Raw genomic sequence first — 19,981 nt, forward strand, 5'->3', positions numbered from 1 at the left:
TTATCTAGCTAACTTGATCAAACTCTACTAAACTGAAACTGAAACGAACTGAACTGAACCAAACATACTATAGTGAAGTGCACTGCACTCGCATGTACTAAACTGAGGTGACCTGAACTATTAAACTAATGTAATATTAAACTAAAGAGAGATAAATTAAACTGAAGGGTACTTAAAGAAACTGCACGGAAATGTATAGTACCAAACCTTGGACTATATTAACAAAACTGAACTGGACTGTCTTGAAGGGAACTGAGTTGTGTGATCTTTAACTAAACTGAACTGAACAAAACTGAATTGTACTGATTTGTACTAAATGGAACTGAAATGAACTGAATTGTGGGGAACTGAACTTTATCCTTCTGAACTACATTGTCGTATTGTGTTGAACCGGACTAAACTATGCTGTCATGATCCTTGGGTGTTTGGTTTTATCATTGGTTAATTCCTTTGAGTTTGGTTTCCTCATTCCTTTGTGCATTAGGTATTATTTTCTATTTGACTTTCCCCCTTGGTGTCCTTGTATCGCCATTCAGCTCTATTCATGTTAATTAGTCCGCCCTCCTCAGTCTTCTTCTGCCCCAGGTGCTTCACATGAGATCCCGTTAACTAACCCATGTTTACTGTCATTCTCCACTTGTCCCTCAGTACATCTATATATATAGATATATATCTATATATCTATATATATAGATATATAGATAGATAGATAGATAGATAGATAGATATACACACACACACACACACATATATTGTGTGTGTGTTTCTCCTAAATCTGAGTTACTGCAGTATTTAAGAGCGAATTCAAGGTAAGATGCACAAAATGTTTCAGAGAGAATAATGACTTGATTGAATCCAGGTGAGTGAACAGGAAACAGAACAGGTGGTCAGATGACAATGAGAGAAAAGATCAGAGAAGCCAACAAAAACAGTTTGCTCAAAAACAGACTTGCAAAGCAATAAAAAAGGAAGCAGCTCTTTGTTCACATTTAATATCACTCAAAATCCAGGAAACTAATAAACAAGATATTAAAAAAAGGTACAAATTTGAGCAATCTTGATTTAAAAAAAAGATTGAAACATAAAATTTGTTTATATTAAATTATCTTTCGGGGAGGTTTGAGGTCTTGATCTCAGATGAAGCAACTGTCTTCATGTGGGCTGGGCTAAACTCCATCCAATGAAGGATTTCTAAGGACCTGATGATAAGACACTGAGGGGAGTTGTTTTTACATTTCACCAAGAACAGCGTGCGAAGAGACTGCAGGGAGCAATTTCCCAACAGCGCTCAGTCTGCCAACAGAAGCCAGAGGTGAGATTTTACATAAATGCGTCTGGTTACCCAATAGATCTGTTTTTAATATGCATTTTACCATCATCAACCTCGTAGTGTTGGCCTGATTATATTTTTCATACTTTTTTAGACATTAAATATGCAGCTAAAGTTGTTTTTAAACACGACCCATGAACTTTATTATACATTGGTCTCAAAACATGTTTTAATATCTGCCTGTGAGGACCAACCAATGGTGACAGAGCCTTTCACCTCGCAGTTATTTGACTCTGGGAAAAACTTTCACGCTTTCTCTCCAATGTTTTTATTGTGTTTTATGTTTCTTTGGGGGAGCTATAATGTCACTTAGTTTCATTGTTTTATTGGTTTTCTGTTCACCATTTTGTGATAGTTTTCTGTTAAAAGGCCTTTAACGAACAAACTCGACTTACAGTGCAGCTGGGCAGACTCAGTTTGGAGTCATCTGATGTGAAAGGCCTCGCATTGAGACCAATTGGACTCAGTGGTTTTGGTGACATCATTTCTTTGAATTTAAAGGTCCGTGCCCTTCATTTATAATGTCATCCGCTACACTTTTTCTTCTGGTTTATGAGCAGTGCTTTATATTCTCATTTTCCAAGAAACTCTGGAAAACTTCACAATTTTCGTTTCGTTGAGAGCGAATCCTCAATTTCGCTTTGTGTTTACCGGGTCACCGGTTTAGTTACACTCGAATAAATTTGCCAAAATGTTCTGACACCCAACATTTTCTGTAGTTTCAGACCTCATGGATCAGGAAAGCCGCCTGCCCTCAGAGGAGGAAGAACTTAGAGAACCTTCAGTCATCATCATTCAGGTCCTGCTGAGGCTCCAGCATGCAGTCGTCCTGGGAATCTCACGAACACGACGGAGACTCCTGCAGGGCTTCACCGTGATCTCCATAGTGATTCTGCTCCTCTTCATAGCAGCTTTTTTATACGGGACCTTCTACTACTCGTACATGCCCAAGGCGGCCTTTTCTGCCCCCGTGTACTACTACTACAGGTGGATACAGCGGGTTTGGCGCGGCTAAAGAAGGACCCAGAAAACTGTTAACATCTTGTTGAAATGTCTTTTTCCCATCACAGGACAGACTGCGAATCACCGTCATCTTTCTGGTGCTCCTATCCTGTGGCCAACGTCTCTTTGATGAAAAACAAGAAACATGTAAGCACACGTAACGTTATCTACAGCATTACCTGCAGTGTTTACTGTATTCAAACTTCCCACAGTTTGTGACAAAAACAACCTTGAGTGTATTTTATTGGGCTTTAATGTGATAATGCAACAGAAAGTAGTGCATTATTATTAATAAGAGGTGGGTGGGGGTTTTTTTGCGTATAAAAATATGAAGTGTGCATTTGTATTGGTTTCTCTGGACCCTAAATAAAATATAGTGTCACCTAATTTGCAAATCGAGTCCACCTGTGTGTAGTTTACTCTCAGTTTGAATCCAGCTGTGCTGTTTCTGTCCTCAGAGGTTTTAGAGAACATTAGTCAACAAACAGCATCGTGAAGAACCAGGAAACAACCAACAGGTCAGAGATAAAGCTGTGGAGAAGTTTCACACAGGGTTGGGTTATAAAACTGTCTTTGAACATCTCTTGGAGAATTGTTCAACCCATTTGTCATGACGAGGACCCAAGAGCAGAGCATGTTGATGGCAAAAATAAAGCGCTTAATTATAAAAAGTGAACTTACAAATTTCGTCTCATGCAAGGAGATCAGGCAGGAAGCACAGGAACTGATAGATGGCCAAACAGAGGGACGAGGATGCTAATGTGTTACCGTTAAAATATAAGAACCAGGGAGCAGATGAGCCATGTGGAAAAGGGTCGGGGAGAAACGGGCCAAAGCAATCAGGTGGAGATGAGGAGCAGCTGATGAAGACAGAGGAGTTGAGGGGAGGGATGTAAGGAACGGGACGGATAGACTAAAACACGAGGAAGAAATCTAACAGAGATAATACAAATTGTACAAGGAACCCGAGAAGGAAGTAAGAACCTAATTCACAAATGTATAAACTAAGACGGCAGCAACTGAAGAATATAAAGAGGGGGGAAAAAAACTGGAATGTAAAGAAACCCAAAAGTCCTGTTTGGACTGCAATAAGTACAAGCTAATTAAAGTATCATTGTTGCACCAAAAAAAAAAAAAACTAATTAAATAGCACCACTTTTTTTTTGGTAAAACTGAAAACCCTGTGATACTTTGGGTTGTTCAAGAACCTAAAATCCCAATAAGATCCATTCACGTTTGTGGCTGCGGTTTGACAAAATGAGACGGGTTCAAGGTGTGTAAATATTGTAGCTACGCTCTGTATGTGTTATAAATAATTTGTTTGATTCGATTGGTGGGGTGTCTCTTAAGATGGTGATTTCCTACAGGCGCTGACATTTGGCCAGGCGTATCGGGTGTATTTGCAGCTGGAGATGCCCGACTCCCCGACAAATCACGAGGTGGGGATGTTCATGATCAAGACCACTTGTTTCTCTCAGGATGGAGGCCAGGTGGCTTCTTCGGCTCGCACCGTAAGACGCACTCATCTTGACATTCCAACGCAATTTCTGCTCAAAGCTGATCCCTTTCTGCCATAATTCACAAAGCGCCGTGTTTCTCAGGCAACCCAGCTGCAGAAGGCCTCCAGCTCTCGCTTTGTGAGTACAGTGATGCATAATAACCCTCTCGGCGTGAGCTAAATTAGGCCTGCGTGTGCTTGTGCTGAGCTCAGCTGGAACAGACGGTGGTCTCAGTGCTGTAGGGACTTAGACGCCAGGGTGAGTGATCAAGGGTTACCCTCCCTGATCAATAAATTCAGGCTTTCCCGAAAGTTTTTAAAAGCTTCATTGCTTTTCCTAAGTCAAAGTTAGGAAAATGCATAAAAATAAAACTGACAAATCAACAAAATGATTCCCAAGGAGATATTGGAGGAAAATCTAGGCACGCACCCAATGACGCGTCTCTCAGGCCTGATACTGCTTCTTCTTTCCTCTGCTTTTAACTTCTCATTTTTTAAGCACTCATTAGGAGGAATTTTGAGTAATTGGTTTAAAGATTTCCACTGTAAGTTTCTAGAGTCACCATGCAGAGCTCAACACTGTAAACATTTATTAAAAATTAGCTTGTAACCCAATCTATTATGATGATGATGATTATTAGCTAGAACATGGATACTCCTGTATAGGTGTTCATCATTGACTGAAAACATGAAGTTTTATTGGCACCCCTGGTAAAAACCTGTAAAGTCCATCCATCCATTGTCTAACACGTCTATCCCTTGTGGGGTCGTGAGGGTTGCTGGTGCCTATATCCATCTGTCAGTGGGCGAGAGGCGTGGTACACCCTGGACAGGTCGCCTATCTATGACAGGGAAACAAAGAGGCAAACAGGACAAACAACCATTCTCGCACACACATAAGGAGAATTTAGAGAGGCCAATTAATCTAGCAGTCATGTTTTTGGGCTGTGGGAGGAAGCCGGAGTACCCGGAGAGATTTTTGCACTGCCTTTGAGAGTTGCTATTCTTTAAATTTCGTTGTGCTTTCTTGACAATAAAAGAATTCTGAACATCAGAGATAATCCATGACTCTGGATGATCTAAAGAGACTGTGAAAAGCAGGGGTGTCCAAACCTTTCATTAAGTGGGCCAAAATTGTAAAGTCAAAAATTATATTGTAAATTTTGTTTGTAGTATCAGCATGCATTATCTTAAACTTAACAAATTAGTCTGATGGTCATCAGTTTGCAAATTCTTCTGGGCTCATTGAAAATAATTGGGATTTTCTTCTTTTTTTTTTCTATTCTGAGCAAAAATGGCTCCCAGGTCACACTTTGGACATCTCTGGTGTAAAGGGTCAAAGATCCCTCTCTCTCTCTGCTTGAACTTACTATACAGGGGTTGGGCAATGAAACTGAAACACCTCTCATTTTAGTGTGGGAGGCTTTGTGGCTAAACTGGACCAGCCTGGTGGCCAATCTTCATTAATTGCACATTGAACCAATAAGAGCAGAGTGTGAAGGTCCAATTAGCAGGGTAAGAGCACAGTTTTGCTCTATCCAAAAAACATAAAACCACGGCTCCCCAAATCACGGCAGAATTAAATGTGCACCTCAACTCTCTTGTTTCCACCAAAACTGTCCGTCGGGAGCTCCACAGGGTCTATCCACGGCCAGGCTGCTATAGCCAAACCTTTGGTAACTCGTGCCAATGCCAAACGCCGGTTTCAATGGTGCAAGGAGCGCAAATCTTGGATAATTTGAAACATGTATTGTTCTGTGATGAGTCCACCTTTACTGTTTTCCCCACATCCGGGAGAGTTACGGTGTGGAGAAGCCCCAAAGAAGCGTACCACCCAGACTGTTGGATGCCCAGAGTGAAGCATGGGGGTGGATCAGTGATGGTTTGGGCTGCCATATCATGGCATTCCCTTGGCCCCATACTTGTGCTAGATGGGCGCGTCACTGCCAAGGACTACCGAACCATTCTGGAGGACCATGAGCATCCAATGGTTCAAACATTGTATCCTGAAGGAGGTGCCGTGTATCAGGATGACAATGCACCAATACACACAGCAAGACTAGTGAAAGATTGGTTTGATGAACATGAATGTGAAGTTGAACATCTCCCATGACCTGCACAGTCACCAGATCTAAATATTATTGAGCCACTTTGGGGTGTTTTGGAGGAGCGAGTCAGAAAACATTTTCCTCCACCAGCATCACATTGTGACCTGGCCACTATCTTGCAAGAAGAATGGCTTAAAATCCCTCTGACCACTGTGCAGGACTTGTATATGTCATTCCCAAGACCAATTGATGCTGTATTGGCCGCAAAAGGAGGCCCTACACCATACTAATAAATTATTGTGGTCTAAAACCAGGTGTTTCAGTTTCATTGTCCAACCCCTGTAGGTGTCCTTTTGTAACATTACATTTTTCCCCCCAACTTGATCAACGCTTGTATTGCCTGTCCAAAAAGCATTGACAGTATGGTTCTGCAATAAATAGGTTAATTTTAGGCCGTTTTACATACCTATATAACGGGGTGCCAACATATTTGTTGACATGTGTAGCTAAAATGTGTTGTTTCGTTGTGTTTAGGGAATGCTGCGGTACCGATCAGACCTGCTGAAGACTCTGGGAACGGTGCTCTTCCTCCCCGCCTTTCTGACCGGAGCAGCCGAGCAGAAGCAGGTCGTGGAGGTGGAGCTCTTCTCAGAGTTCACAGACGACCCGGTGAGTGACGAAGAGATTTTTTTTTTTTTTTTTTTTTTTTTTAAATCTTAAAATGGAGATGGGTTTTGTTTGGGCGGAGCGGATTCCTGCCACTGGAGATGAACAATGTTTCCTTTGCTTGTGCTCAGTATGCCCCCTCAGTCACAGCGTTGATTGAGATCCTGTCTAGCAAGGTCCAGATCTACTCGTCTCATCTGTACGTGCACGCCCATTTCACTGGCTTGAGGTGAGATTGACAGCTCACACATCCCTGCACAGAATCAGGCCTTTCTGATAATATACATGAGGGTTAGTTGAAGCTGAAAGGCCTGACTGGTGTAGAGACTTTTACCCCGGAGAAGTGGTCTTTTTATTGTTTTCTTTTGTAAGAAATGACTCTTGAAACAGAAACTATGCTCTAACGCATTTAATGTGAACAAGCCAGAGGAGTGGTACAGCTTCAGTGCTGGTCTCTTAAATAGATCACAATCCAGGAAAGGGTCTCATCTTATTGTGGATGTGACAAAACAGACCCATTTTCATTAATAAGTCCATTTTGTCCAATGTATGTCAGTCTCTGAGTCCTCAGTGTCTGTGAGTTATCTAATGTTTCCCAGTTACTGCTTTCTGCAGCCCCAGCGTCTGTAATCTCATGATCTTTAACACTGGGATCATTGAGCTTTAGGCATGAAGTAGTTTGATCAATTTCTTGGAAGGTAATTTCTTTCAGGTAGACGTGACAACAGAAACTAAAGGTATCAATGGGCACAAAGCCTTGTAGCCCTTTCCAGACTCGCTTATATTAATGGCTTTGTTTCTCATCTGTTCTTGAGTTTATTTAAATTGGGCAAAGATGTGTTGCTTATAACCTACTTCATGTTGTGAGACAGTTTCTAAATGATTTCTTGATTCCACAGGGGAGCCAATAATGACATTAGGGAAAAGCTGGTGAAATTATCCTCAGCTTTCCTGAAAGACCAGAGGAGTAAATGTGGATTTAACGAGGAAGTCAATTACTTTTTCAATGTAACCCAGGTTATTTTAGTAGCTTTTGTTCCTTAATAAATGAAATCAATGGTTGAAAACTGAATTTTGTATTTACTCAGGTTATCATTGCCTGATATTTGCAACAGAATGGCAAAAAACAAAGAAAAGCCTTTCACTTTAAATCCTGGCCAGCCTTCACAATGATTGGCACAGATGATGAGTTTGTCAGATCCCTCTGAAGGATCACTGCAGCAGATGGTAACACAGCCCTGTTTTTTTCTCAAATCCAACATCGACAATTGTAGAATTTTTGTTGTTTTTTTTCTTTTCTCAGATACTTGCTGTTTTACTTCCCCGTCCTGTCGGCCCTGGTAGGCGTTGCAAGCAACTTCACCTTCCTCAGCCTCCTCTTCATCTTGAGCTACATGAGTCAGCTGCTGAAACTGGGGCAGAAACCAGAGCAGGTGAGAGGAGACGAGACTTTTAACCAGACAAATCCGAGCGGGCAGAGGGTTTGCAGCCTTCAAGTATGTTGCCGTGTAATCAGTCTGACCTTTCTCTGAGGTCCGAATTACAGCTCACAACAGATGGACACAAGCCAGAGGGCAACGGTGTGACTAACGAGCCTCTGGAGGAAAAGGATCCGAGCGCAGGTGCAAAGAAAATGGACATGTTGGCACAGCCATGTGAGGCTGGAGTTTCTGGCAAACAAAAACCTGAGGCTGATCTTGACTGGTGGTGTTTGGCAGATGCTGCGGAGCGGCTGGGTCCCCTGCAGACTGATCCCACAGACCTGAGTGAGGACGATCGCCACCTGCAGTTCTGCAGCAACACAGACAGGCAGAACGGACACGCACTTAATCAGGGTGACCTGAACCAGTCTGAGGCAGCCTGAGGCGTTTATTGGAAGATAGGAAAGACAAAAAAAAGTCAATGTATCAGAAATTAACACTAAACTGTCCTTTGAAATGTTTTTGAAAGACGTTGCGTCGCGCACTCTGAATCCTGTCTCCAGACTGCGTTTTCACTTTTAGCGCTGAAATAACTCCCTATATACCTTTCATATTTGCAGTTTTTTTTGGTCACGCTTTGTGAAATAGATTTTGTAGTGAGGAAAAACTTCTCCAGAATGCTTGGCAGAGTATACAAAAAGTATTTAGAACGGGGTTCCTACTTTCAAGTTTAAAATCACTTTTGTTTCCTGATTTAAATTTCTACAGTTCTCAGTTGTTTTCACCTCAGGCTTCAAAAATGAAACCAGAGGAAATAAACAGGATGGATGGATGGATGGATGGATGGATGGATGGATGTGTTAATGCATGGAAAAATGGATGGAGCGAGAACAGACGGACAGAAGGATGGATGGACTAAACTGGATGGATGGATGGATGGATGGATGGACAGGTGGGTAAATGGATGGCTGATTGAGTGGATTAAACTAAATCTATTATCTAAGAACCAGTTAACAAAGCCCTTGTGCAACTTTAAAAAAAAATCTGATCTTTCTGACCTTGACAAAGGAACAGAACATACAGTTTGAAAATGCAGATATTTTTAATCCTCTAATTAATCCCAATCCCATCCAGGCCAGGAACACGCTCATTTTAACTGGGCAGGAGCCCTGAACTGTAAAACAACATTGTTGTTTTAATTTTCTGAGTTTATACACTGCTGTTGCGCTTCTCAATAAATACTTTTGCTGCAGATAATTATCACTACTTTTTTTATCTGTTCCCTGTTTTTCTTATTTCTAACCATTTCTAACAAAGTAGCTTTCTGGGCATGGTGTTTATTTTAGGCCTGTACTACATGCATAACATAACCAAAACAGCTCAGGAGCGAGCTCAGTACCACATCATCTAAACATTTCCATTAACCAATCATATCTGCACATCAGCATAATTTTCAGGCCAGTATTTCTCTACAGTTTGTGCGCTTTGGATTATCAATTTGCTGCGTGAATAGCTTCCTCCTGAAACGCGAGTCAATTTAGGCTTCGCTGGTATTCTGAATTTATTTTCTGTATTTTTTTTTTTTTGTTTTTATGTAAATGAGCTTTTCTGTCAGAGACGCTACTGAAAAGACATAAAACTACGACGGCACCTCTATCTTGTTTTACAGTCGGCCTCTTTAATCCTTTCGAATCAGGATTAATTTTAGTTAGTTCCAACTATCATGCATTAAAAACATATTCATTTAGGACACAATTTTTAGTCTCTTAAAATTTATAAAATTTGCATGGGCTCTATCTAATGAAATTGTGAGTGTGGCTGATGTGATAAAAGTGGAGGGAGGACATGGCACTCCACAGCGCCTGACTCCGTCATTCCTGGATGTCATCCTGCCCTGAGGCGCCGTTGGCTGAGCTCCATCAGCCAGCCCAGAGCCGGGCTCTGGAAACATCATAACGTCACCACATGCAAACTGTGGTTCCAGCGGAGAGAAACCAGAGGGGGACGTAACTCGGCGTCAGCCACAAGTCTCTGTCGACTCGGCGCCGGATAGAGGAGGTAAGGTGCATCCTGCAGCTTTCTGAGGCGTTATTCTGCAACTTGTGTCCTTTAAAAAGAAACCTTTGAAACGTTTTTTGTTAATTTTTTTAATTTTTTTTTTTAAACGCCTGCAAACATATTTCCTGAATCATATTCAAAACTCTCTCGTAAATATTTCCCTGTTGTACAAGCACATGTGGTGCACTCGGAGCCGATTCGCCATCTCCGCTCTGCTCGGGACACAAGCATGGACGCAGCAGGGGACCGATCGGGCTTGAAGATGGAGGGCAGCAAGATGGAGATAGAAGACACCGACTCATGCACCGGACTCTCAGACGAGACGCACCAACATCTGTCCATCAGCGACGGGCCGTCCGGCAGCTGCACTGCGGCCAGAGGCAGCTTCAGGCCCAGGCTCCTGGCGACCAAAAGCTTCCCCCCTTACAGCCAGTGCATAGGCGGACTGGGAGAAGACTTGGACTGGGACAATGATCCTGACTCTGAATTGCTCCTGGCAGACGCAAAGGAGGAGACGACTGTGGAAGTTCGTGAAGCGAACGACTCCGCAAAGTATTCCCGGGAAGTTGTCAGAGCCAGATGGAGGTCCAGGAGGAAGGAGAGGTTGGGAGGGAGCTTCGAAGTCGGCACGGACGGCTGCGAGAGGGGGAGGTGGAGCGGGAAGAGGAGGGTCGAGGAGAGTGGAACGGCAGGGGAAGATGACGACGAGGAGCGGGACGAGGGGAAGCACTGGAGAGGCAGAAGCTCCAGTTTGGAGAGAGACGGGAGCAACGAGGAGAAGGAAGGCCGGAAGCCTTCCTCCACCTCAGGAGCTCAGGGGGACAACAGCAGCAGCACGGAGACCCCCGAGGGGCATAACGAGGACTCTGACGTCGTGATGGAGCCGTCAAGTCACCGGCATCCGATCCTCTCCAAGCTGCTGCACTCGTCCACCTCCTCCTGCTCCTCCATCAACCTCTCCTCAGAGAGTGACGAGGTCTTCAGTGACGTAGACGACGCAGTGTCTAAAAGGCAAACCTTCAGGAAGGTGAGAGCCCCTCGTTCAGGAAGCACACGTTCACCTCAAAAAACTATCTTTTTATGCGATTGATCCACTTCATTACTCTGTTATGCCCTCTGTCCGTCTTTTCCTTCCCTGGTTTTCCATGGAAAAGAAATAAAACCATGTTTCTCAACTGTTCTCTGCACCTGCGGTTCTGCTGATTTGCATGGGCTTGAAAGAGGACTTTGACACGGTCAGATTTGAATGGCGTTTGCATGGCTGCCTCCTGCTCCTGCAACAGATATGAGTAAAGGGAGGAGTAAATAGTGGGAGGACGACTAGAAAGTAGATGTTTCACTCCCTGGCCTCAGGGTGTTTGCTCTGATAAACACTGACAAAACAGCCTTTAGTAGCAGGACTGAAGGTGATGAGTTTTACACAGTAAAGTTTAAATCGGCATTCTTCATAGTTTGGGATAAAAGCTAGAATGCTTTATTGGAATAAATCTTGCTTATTGCTAAAGGAAGCAGAATAAACTGAAGCCGTGTTTTCATTTTTGCTCCAGTACGTCTACTGAGCATGCTCAGATCTGCTGTAGCTGTTGTTTTTCTGTGCCATGTCTCGGTGCCGTAGCAGCTGTTTTGTGTATATACAAAGTAGATCTTAAGTTTACAGCTATGCTGTGTTTGGGCTCACATTTAGCACTTCTGGTACAGCCAGACTTTCACAGGACATTTTCGGTAGATGATGCCAAATAAAGTTCAATCCTGGATTAAAAAAAAACAGAAGAGACTTTGAGTTTAGCGATAGATTTCCTTTTTAATTTGCACAAGATTCTGATCAAACGTCTCAGGGACTCATAATAAAGGTCTCAATCGTTCTCCTACATGAAGAACACATTTTTTGTCTTTGATGGTCCCACAGAGTCGCACATGGAAAACCTTCCTTACCATGATGCACTGGTCACTTCGGCGGCAGAGCTCGTGGGTCCAGCTGGCTGGACATCAAGGCATGTACTTTCTACGGTATCTCACATTGTCTACATACCTGTTAACCTTTCACACTTTCGCATGTTATAACCACAACTTCAGTGTTCTTAATCCAGAAGGAGAAGGAACCATGGTTTCTACATTTGTTTTTACAAATAAGAAAGTATGGTGTGCGTTTTTATTCTACCCCCCTAGTAAACGTTGAACCACCTTTCATTGCAGGTACAGCACACCTAAAGACTGAAATTATTGTTCATTTTACATTCAACCTCAGTCAATTTAGATTGAGAGTCTCTGAACAGCAATTTTAATGTCTTGCCATTCTATTTAGATTTGAACTTTGGTCCATTTTAACACTTTTACTTTGATCTAAACACTTTAGCCCGGGTTGTAAGTCTACAGTGTCTCAAGTGATTTTCTCTCTGTGGCATAATGCTGTCACCATCAAAAAAGGCAATTTTTTTTTAACTAACAATTGCAGCCATCCTGTCAATAGATTCTCTCACCCAAGCTGTGGATCTATGCAGCTCCCCCAATGTTACCATTGCCCTCTTGGCTGACATTCCCTAATAATCCTTGCCTAGAATGTAATATTATGGATGGAGCAGAGCTCTTGAAGAACCTCCTTTAACTTCTCCACAATGTTATGGCTGATCTGTCTGCTGTGTTCCTTGGCCTTTATAAGGCCGTTTGTTTGCTGTCTCTACCAAATAATTTAGGCCATTAAACTTTGGAATCACAAACCACTTTGTGTTGGTGTATCACATACAATCCTTATAAAATACCCTGAAGTTTGTTATTTTAAGATTACAAATATGCTATGAATCATGGGATGTATATCTATTCACTCTCATTATAACAAATGCTTTGTTAAAAGAAATGTGTACTATTAAATTCAGCAGATCAAGATTTATTGTATGTTGCTGCTTCTTTTATCTTATCGTGCTATTTTGTCACCCAGGTAATTTTCAGGTTAGCAAAGGAGGGGAGGTGCTGAAACTGTACAGTGAACTGGAGGCAAAGTGTCTGGACTGCCTGATGAGAGACGCGCTGAGACCCTTTGTCCCGCAGTACCATGGTTTGGTCACCAGAGGAGAACATCGCTACATCCGCCTGGAGGACTTACTCAATGGCCTCAGGAGGCCTGTTATCATGGACTGCAAGATGGGAGTCAGGTAGGCTTTTCTCTGCAAGTTATCAGCTGGAAAACTAACCGACTCAAGGCGATTAAAAACCTTTTAAAGGATACTTTGCTTTTTTTAAAAGAAAGTGGGGTTCAGTCAGACATTTTGTAACCTCACCGTCTTACCTGTACGATTGACTGGGCTTTGAATGTCAAATCACTGATCTAGGAGTATTTTCTTTATTAAAGAAAAAGCAAAGGATTAAAAGCATTATCAGCTTGTTTGGTGGCTACATCAAGGTGTGAAACATAGCTAATCTATGTGTAGAGAAAGATTTTGTAGTTATTGGCAGCAATAGCTTCACTGATGACCCCTTCAGGAATAAGTCACAGCTAAAGACTGAAACACTTTGGCAGGTTTAACGTCTATGACGAGAAAAAAATTTGGTCATGGCGACATAACAGCAGATAATGCAATATTGGAGAGTAGTAGGAAAAAGTACCAGAGTGAGAATAATCAGCCAGTGTACCATCCTGGTGGGCACAGCGAACGGAAAAGTTGGCTTTGCAAACTCATATTTCCCAAACAAAAATATTAGCTTTAGCACCATTAAAGCGATGGCTGGTCTGACAGCAGCTTTACTAGCATTGTTTTCGTCATATTTGTCTGGTAGGAGTTTTAGTGTTCTCGGCTAACCAGGTCATTTCCGACTCTCAGCAGTGTGCTGACCTTAGTTCGCCCTTCTTTGGGTCCAAAGATGATGACTTCGGTTTTGTTTCTGTTTACCTGGAGAAAGTTTTGGCACATCCATGCATTGACTTGTTCTAAGCATCTGTTCAGTGCATGGATGGTTTCAGAGTCGCCTGGAAACATCGTAATGTAGATCTGTGTATCATCTGCATAGTTATGGTAACTAATCCTGTTTCTCGTTGTAACCTCTGCTAGTGGGAGCATATAGATATTGAATAGAAGGGGTCCTAGGTTTGAACCTTGGGGTATCCCACTTTTTTCCATTCCTATGAGAGGTCACTGACTGACACAAAGAAATCCCTGTTCTTTAAGTAGGATTTGAACCAATTGAGTGTTGTACCAGAGTGTCCGACCCAGCTCTCCAGTTGCTTCAATGTTATGCTATTGAAATGAGGTAGAGGAATATATTTGATTAAAGGTGTTAGCTGTTGTCTGTAAAAGAACATTTTGTTATATCGGTTTTGCTCAGCGAGTAGACAGAGATTGTACTTTCAAAGATAATAGAGAAATGATCCGACAAGGCAACATCAATTACAGAGACCTTGGAAATATTTACACCCTTGCTGATAATCAAGTGTGTCCTTGAATATGCGTTGGTTTTTTGATATGTTGAGTCAAACCAAAGCTATTAAGTATATCACACAGCTTTTTTGCGTCTGCTTTTGGCTTGTCAACATGGATGTTGAAATCAACCACAATTATTAAACGATCATAATCAAAGCATATAACAGATAAAAGCTCATTAAAGTCATTGAAGACATTTTCTCATATTTTGGGGTTTTGCATATATATTTAGTGCCAGAGTTTGTTTATGGCCTTTTATCTCAATTCCCAAATATTCAAGAGTCAAATTTTCCAAGCAAAACTTGCTTACAGTTTAGCGAATCACGAAATATTGTAGCAACCCTTCCACCCTTTTTTATGAGATTTAAAACAACCTCATCGAGTTGACACTAAAACAAATTCTCTTATTGTGAGACTCTTCAGTGGTCAGAAAATTTGCAAAAAGCTAACAGCTCCATCTTGGACTTAGCAGGTATTAGTTTGTAACACTTTTCATGACAGTACAATAACAAAAAGACTAATACTCTGGTTCTAAAAAAATATGTGGCAGCACAACTAAGGTTAGCAAAGTTGGATGTACTATGAGAAGAACATGTCCTTTGGACAGGTCTTTCTTATAAATTTGAAGTCGTGTCTCAATGAGAGAATAAAGGTTTAATAACAATGAAAAAAAGGTGGAGGTGATTTATCACTGAGAATTAAAATATAATGTGGTCTACTGATGACTGTTCAGATGAAGCTGGTGATCCCTAAAGCAGACCAGCAGGTCTGAGTAGGGGAGGACGAGGATAAATGAGTATTGGATCTGGTCTTACTTGTTAAGTAAAGGGAGGAGGCCGATCCTGGAGTGGTTTAAGTTGAAGGCAGATGAGTGAGTGGACATGGGTGGGTTTTCTTTTCGGCGTGTTTAGACTTGGATTATCTGAAGGTTTGGCGGCCAGGGGATTATGGCTGCACTGAGTAGCGGAGGACTCGCGAGAGAGGAGTTATAATCTGAGTATTTCAGAACTGCTCTGGCTCTGAAGGTCACCTAAAAAGGCTCCAGGAAAGATATGAGTGTTCTTTTCAATCAATCAATCAATCAATTAATTTTATTGTCAACTACAATTTGCATTGCAGTCGAAAATTCAGTTCCAGTTTTATTCATAGTCTGTCCTGTCTGTTAATGTTGTGGCCTGATGAGATAATCAAGTGTGTCTGACACAAAACATACAACTACCTCCGGATCCTGGCAACACAAGATATTACCACAACAATTTGGGCTTGCTTTGGAGCCACATGACCTTCAGAACCTTGAATTCAATCAGTTGGTCACAAAGTCCTGTTTATATAAAATGTTCCAAGGTCAAAATGTGAATGAGAAAGCTTGGCAAGAACTGGTTCAGCAATCCAGGTGTTTAGTAGGAATGAGTGGATCAAAATTTGACAAAAGGAGGGGGGGAAAAATTACATTTGATGCTGAAAGTGGTGAAACAAGGAGTGTAATTAGCTTTTCCAACACTCTGCTTTTCCATTTAAGGATTGTTTTTGCTTATTGCTGTTGTTGTTGTTGGTGTTTTTTGTTTAACATACATCATCTAACATGACTGCAAGATATTGACCGTTGATTACAGCTTCACAAAACATCATTACAAAATTCCTGAACCTTTCATTTATTAGATAACGTTCCACAAATCTCATACATTTATTAGCTCCTTTTGTTCATCTGACACATGCAAACTTACAATAATAAGATAGGAATTCCTTTATTGTCCCACAGTGGGGAAAGTTGGGAATAATGCGTATTAAAGCAGCTGAAGGTGAAGCTTCATACGGTTTTGCAATGACAGAAACCAAAAGGTTTGATTTCTTGTGATGCAGGTGTCCTTACTTAAATCTTAGACGGATGGAAGTATATTGAATTTACAAAAACGGTGTCAAATTAAGCGCATTTTGGAAGGATGTACCATGTGAGCATTTCCCTCTCAGGACATTCCAGGAGGAGGAACTGATCAAAGCCCGGACTAAACCCAGTCCTAGGAGCGACATGTACCAGAAGATGTTGAAAATAGACCCGTCGGCACCGACAGCTGAGGAACACGCTCAGAAAGGAGTGACCAAATGGCGCTACCTGCAGTGGCGGGACACGACCAGCTCCACGTCCACGCTGGGCTTCCGGATTGAAGGCATTATGGTACGAAAGAAACTCAGTTCTAGAGCTTTTTTTTACAAAGAATGATGCAGATCCAGTAGTGTCAGGTGTTTTCCTGTCGTCTCTGATTTGCAGATGGAGGACGGCAGTGTCCAGCGTGATTTCAGAAAAATCCACACTTTGACTGAGATCACAGAGGCGTTGCTCTACTTCACCAGGAGTCAGCTGGACACTCTGGTTAGTCGCAGTTACACAGCACATCAGCAGTGGTAAACATGGCCTCCAAATCACATCACAATGAGAACAAATTAAATTTCAACCCGAATCTAGCCGCCCTTAAATATTAAACTGAAGACAACCATCATTAACAACTGTCTGTGTGATGAATGGTGTGATACAGAACCCGATCTTTAGCCAAAAACACTGTGATTTCTTTAACTGGGTTTATTGAAGGGCAGATGAACAAAAACAGGATCCAAAAACAAGGGTAAGGCAAACATCCAGACACACTTGACGGAACAGGCGAACTGACTGGGCAAAAACAAACAGAACAGGTTATCCAAAAACAGAAACAAGGTGCTGGGAGCTCTTACCAAAAACAGAGATTGCAAAGATGGAGGAACAGGTGCATAAGCATGAGAGTATGACGTACCGACAGATAACTGAGGAGGGAGTGAGACTTGAATAAGCAGAGAAACAGGTGAGCGGAGGGAACTAATTAACCACAGGCAGGTGGAAACAATAACGAGACTGACAGAAGGATAAAACTAAGACCGAGAATAAACTCTAAGCACAGAATAAGAACTAACACAAAGACCGGACTACTTAAAACAATATACAGACTAAACAAAACCCTAACACAAGACAGAATCTACAAAGGAAATAAACCCAAAAGCATGAAAGAAGTAACACAATCAAACACTAAACCAAAACCAAAAACAGAACATTACAGTCTGAAGACACATGTGGGATGGCAGCATCATGTTGTGGAGATGCTTTTCTCACAGTCCTCATAACAACAACCCTAAACATTCAGCCAGAATGACAATAAAATGGTTAAATAATTGTGTTTGTGTGTGTCTAAGTCTGTGTCAAGACCAGAAAACTGCTGTTCCCAAAACACTCTCCATCCAACTTGACTGAGCTTGAGCTGTTTTGGAAGACCAATTTAAAAAAAATTTGGTTCTATAATCGTATGTCCTTTTTTATCTTTCTTGGAAGACAAATGTTTAAGCTCACATGTCTGTCCTCCCTTTTTTATATGAGGTTACTCTTATTTCAGCCTGTGATGTGTGGGCGCAATCTGTTGCCACTGAAACCTTGATATGTGACCTTGTGTGTTCTCAGAACGCGTACCACTCCAGACTCTTGGACCTGAAGGACGCACTCAGGGTTTCTGAGTTCTTCCGAACCCACGAGGTTAGTAGACGAGCAGAGAGAGAGAGAGAGAGAGACGTCGTCGTGATCAGGGATGAAAACCACACGGATCGTGTTGGCTTTGATCCAATGACCTTTCAGCCAATCTCGTTATTTCCTCCACAGGTTATTGGCAGCTCGCTTCTCTTCGTCCACGACCACAACAAGGCCAGCGTTTGGATGATAGACTTCGGGAAGACGATGCCTCTCCCCGACTCGAGGGAGCTCCAGCACGGCGTCCCTTGGGTGGAGGGGAGCAGGGAGGACGGCTACCTGATTGGCCTGACCTCCATCCTCACGGCTCTGAGCCAGGCCATCAGCGTGGCCGAGGAGCAGCAGGGCGCCAGCTGAGGGGAGGCAAAGCGTGAAACATGAAGTTCTCTGAAGTGTCTGTGACACAAATCACCCGGATTCCTCCAGGAAGAAGAAGAAGAAACAGGAACAATGGCCGTTTCAGTGAAGCTGACATTCAAAGACATACGAAGTGGAAGCTAATTTGCTTATTTGTACATCTGGTATGTACATATGCCAACAGCTGGGAGAGTTTTTGCTCATTTTTGTTTTGTATTAAATGTTATAATAGTAAAAAAATGTATAATGTAGTTTCTTTAAGCGCGACATCACGCACAAAAACTCATGTTCTGCCTGTTTTAAGTCAGTACATGTTTGTATGTCTAATGTTGATTTTTTTTTTGCCTTCAGTTAACATAAACTGATAAAATTCATGTGTTGCGTTTCCGTTACCTAATATATGATTTCAATTATGTGTTTTCCTGTTGTTGTTTTTTTTTTTTTACCTTAGTTCTGGTGGTCAGACACTTTATACTCTGTTTGGTGGGCCAAGTTACATTAAATAAACCACAGCGAACGTTTTTATCCACATCATCATTACATCGATATTTGGTACAACAATGAAGGAAATTTGTTCTTAGTCAATCACTTCTGTGTATGAACATTGTCCTTTAACAATAGATCTTATAAATCTGTTTTATGTTTTTTTTTAAATGCCGCATAGTTGAAAATGCATTTGTAAGTTGACAACCTGAGTCTATCACTCGGGTTGTATCAATTAAAATGACCTCTGCCTATTTTAAACACCTTATTCTGCTATACTTCTTTTTTTCTTTGGTGTTTATTTCATTGAAAATTATTTGATTTTTTTTTTTTTATCTTTACCTAACAAAAAAAAGGCCCTCTGCAGTGCATGGTCCTCATGCTGGTCATCAATGGCATATTGGAGGCTATTGAGTGAAGATATGGGATCACCACTGCTTGCAGAATCTCAATTTGACATTTGCTTGCATCTGCATCCATTGATTACAAACCTTGTTCACACAGATAAGGGGATGCTGACCAAAAGCATTACTCTGCCTCCACCAAAAGCTGTCGGGCGTTGGCAGCAAAGATCTGGCAGGTTTCTCCTCGCTGCTACCCACATTCTCAACTCTGTTGCTCAATCCACATCTGTATGTGTTTCAATGCCAACACGGGGGGGGGGGGGGGGGGGGGGGGGGAAACTGGACTTGGTGCATAAGTTTCATTTCTTTATTTATTTTTGCTTGGATGTAATGATCAGAGATTAAAAATCCTGTGTGCACCGCAAAAAGGAAACTAAGTAAAATTTTCTTGAAATGAGTGTATCTGTCCTTGATTTGAGCAGGCAAGTTTAAATGATCTGCTAATGGAATAAGATCTTTGCACTTAAAATAAGAACAACTCATCTCCATCTTGTTTCAAGTGCAATATATCTAATTATCTTATTTTAGGAATAAAAATATTCCATTGTCAGATAATCTTATTAACCTGCTTGAGTCAAGGACAAAGACATTAATTTCAAGAACATTTGACGTACTGTTTCCTTTTTGCAGTGTGTGTGTGTGTGTGTCTATATATATATATGTATGTGTGTGTATATATATATATATATATATATATGTATGTGTGTGTATATATATATATGTGTATATATATATATGTATGTGTGTATGTGTGTGTGTGTATA

At 41.7% G+C, this 19,981-nt stretch overlaps 2 protein-coding genes across 5 annotated transcripts; both read left to right on the plus strand.

Moving 5' to 3' along the window:
- Positions 1 to 960: 960 nt before the first annotated feature.
- On the plus strand, positions 961 to 9,222 carry LOC105928699 (seipin). Of its 4 annotated transcripts, none has more exons than XM_021318300.2 (11): positions 961 to 1,312; positions 1,733 to 1,831; positions 2,050 to 2,317; positions 2,401 to 2,479; positions 3,700 to 3,843; positions 3,934 to 3,969; positions 6,413 to 6,547; positions 6,676 to 6,773; positions 7,848 to 7,977; positions 8,078 to 8,166; positions 8,263 to 8,387. In XM_021318300.2, exons 3-10 carry the CDS (start codon positions 2,061 to 2,063, stop codon positions 8,132 to 8,134), a joined length of 936 nt encoding a protein of 311 aa, XP_021173975.1. In that variant the 5' UTR covers positions 961 to 1,312; positions 1,733 to 1,831; positions 2,050 to 2,060; the 3' UTR covers positions 8,135 to 8,166; positions 8,263 to 8,387. The 4 variants fall into 4 exon arrangements, with proteins under 4 accessions (XP_021173975.1, XP_035988354.1, XP_021173973.1 ...); XM_036132461.1 differs by having other exon boundaries at positions 962 to 1,312; positions 1,728 to 1,831; positions 8,061 to 8,166; positions 8,263 to 9,222; XM_021318298.2 differs by having other exon boundaries at positions 962 to 1,312; positions 8,061 to 8,166; positions 8,263 to 9,222.
- A 108-nt stretch (positions 9,223 to 9,330) lies between these two features.
- si:ch73-22a13.3 (inositol-trisphosphate 3-kinase A) lies at positions 9,331 to 19,081 on the plus strand. Its single transcript, XM_012866086.3, has 8 exons — positions 9,331 to 10,023; positions 10,197 to 11,050; positions 11,930 to 12,014; positions 12,956 to 13,169; positions 16,401 to 16,605; positions 16,699 to 16,800; positions 17,911 to 17,982; positions 18,106 to 19,081. Exons 2-8 carry the CDS (start codon positions 10,253 to 10,255, stop codon positions 18,328 to 18,330), a joined length of 1,701 nt encoding a protein of 566 aa, XP_012721540.2. The 5' UTR covers positions 9,331 to 10,023; positions 10,197 to 10,252; the 3' UTR covers positions 18,331 to 19,081.
- Positions 19,082 to 19,981: the final 900 nt, after the last annotated feature.

Source organism: Fundulus heteroclitus, unplaced genomic scaffold, assembly GCF_011125445.2.
Source record: "Fundulus heteroclitus isolate FHET01 unplaced genomic scaffold, MU-UCD_Fhet_4.1 scaffold_51, whole genome shotgun sequence".
Lineage (NCBI taxonomy): Eukaryota > Metazoa > Chordata > Actinopteri > Cyprinodontiformes > Fundulidae > Fundulus > Fundulus heteroclitus.

What these genes read in the sequence shown, in the direction of transcription:
- si:ch73-22a13.3 (XM_012866086.3), top strand. Translation starts at nt 10,253, where the DNA reads ATGGACGCAGCAGGGGACCGATCGGGCTTGAAGATGGAGGGCAGCAAG. An exon ending in GACTGCAAGATGGGAGTCAG is followed by an intron (nt 13,170 to 16,400) that starts GTAGGCTTTTCT and finishes TTTCCCTCTCAG; the next exon opens with GACATTCCAGGAGGAGGAAC. An exon ending in TCCGGATTGAAGGCATTATG is followed by an intron (nt 16,606 to 16,698) that starts GTACGAAAGAAA and finishes TCTGATTTGCAG; the next exon opens with ATGGAGGACGGCAGTGTCCA.
- LOC105928699 (XM_036132461.1), top strand. Translation starts at nt 2,061, where the DNA reads ATGGATCAGGAAAGCCGCCTGCCCTCAGAGGAGGAAGAACTTAGAGAA. An exon ending in TGGGGCAGAAACCAGAGCAG is followed by an intron (nt 7,978 to 8,060) that starts GTGAGAGGAGAC and finishes CCGTGTAATCAG; the next exon opens with TCTGACCTTTCTCTGAGGTC. An exon ending in GGAAAAGGATCCGAGCGCAG is followed by an intron (nt 8,167 to 8,262) that starts GTGCAAAGAAAA and finishes GGTGTTTGGCAG; the next exon opens with ATGCTGCGGAGCGGCTGGGT.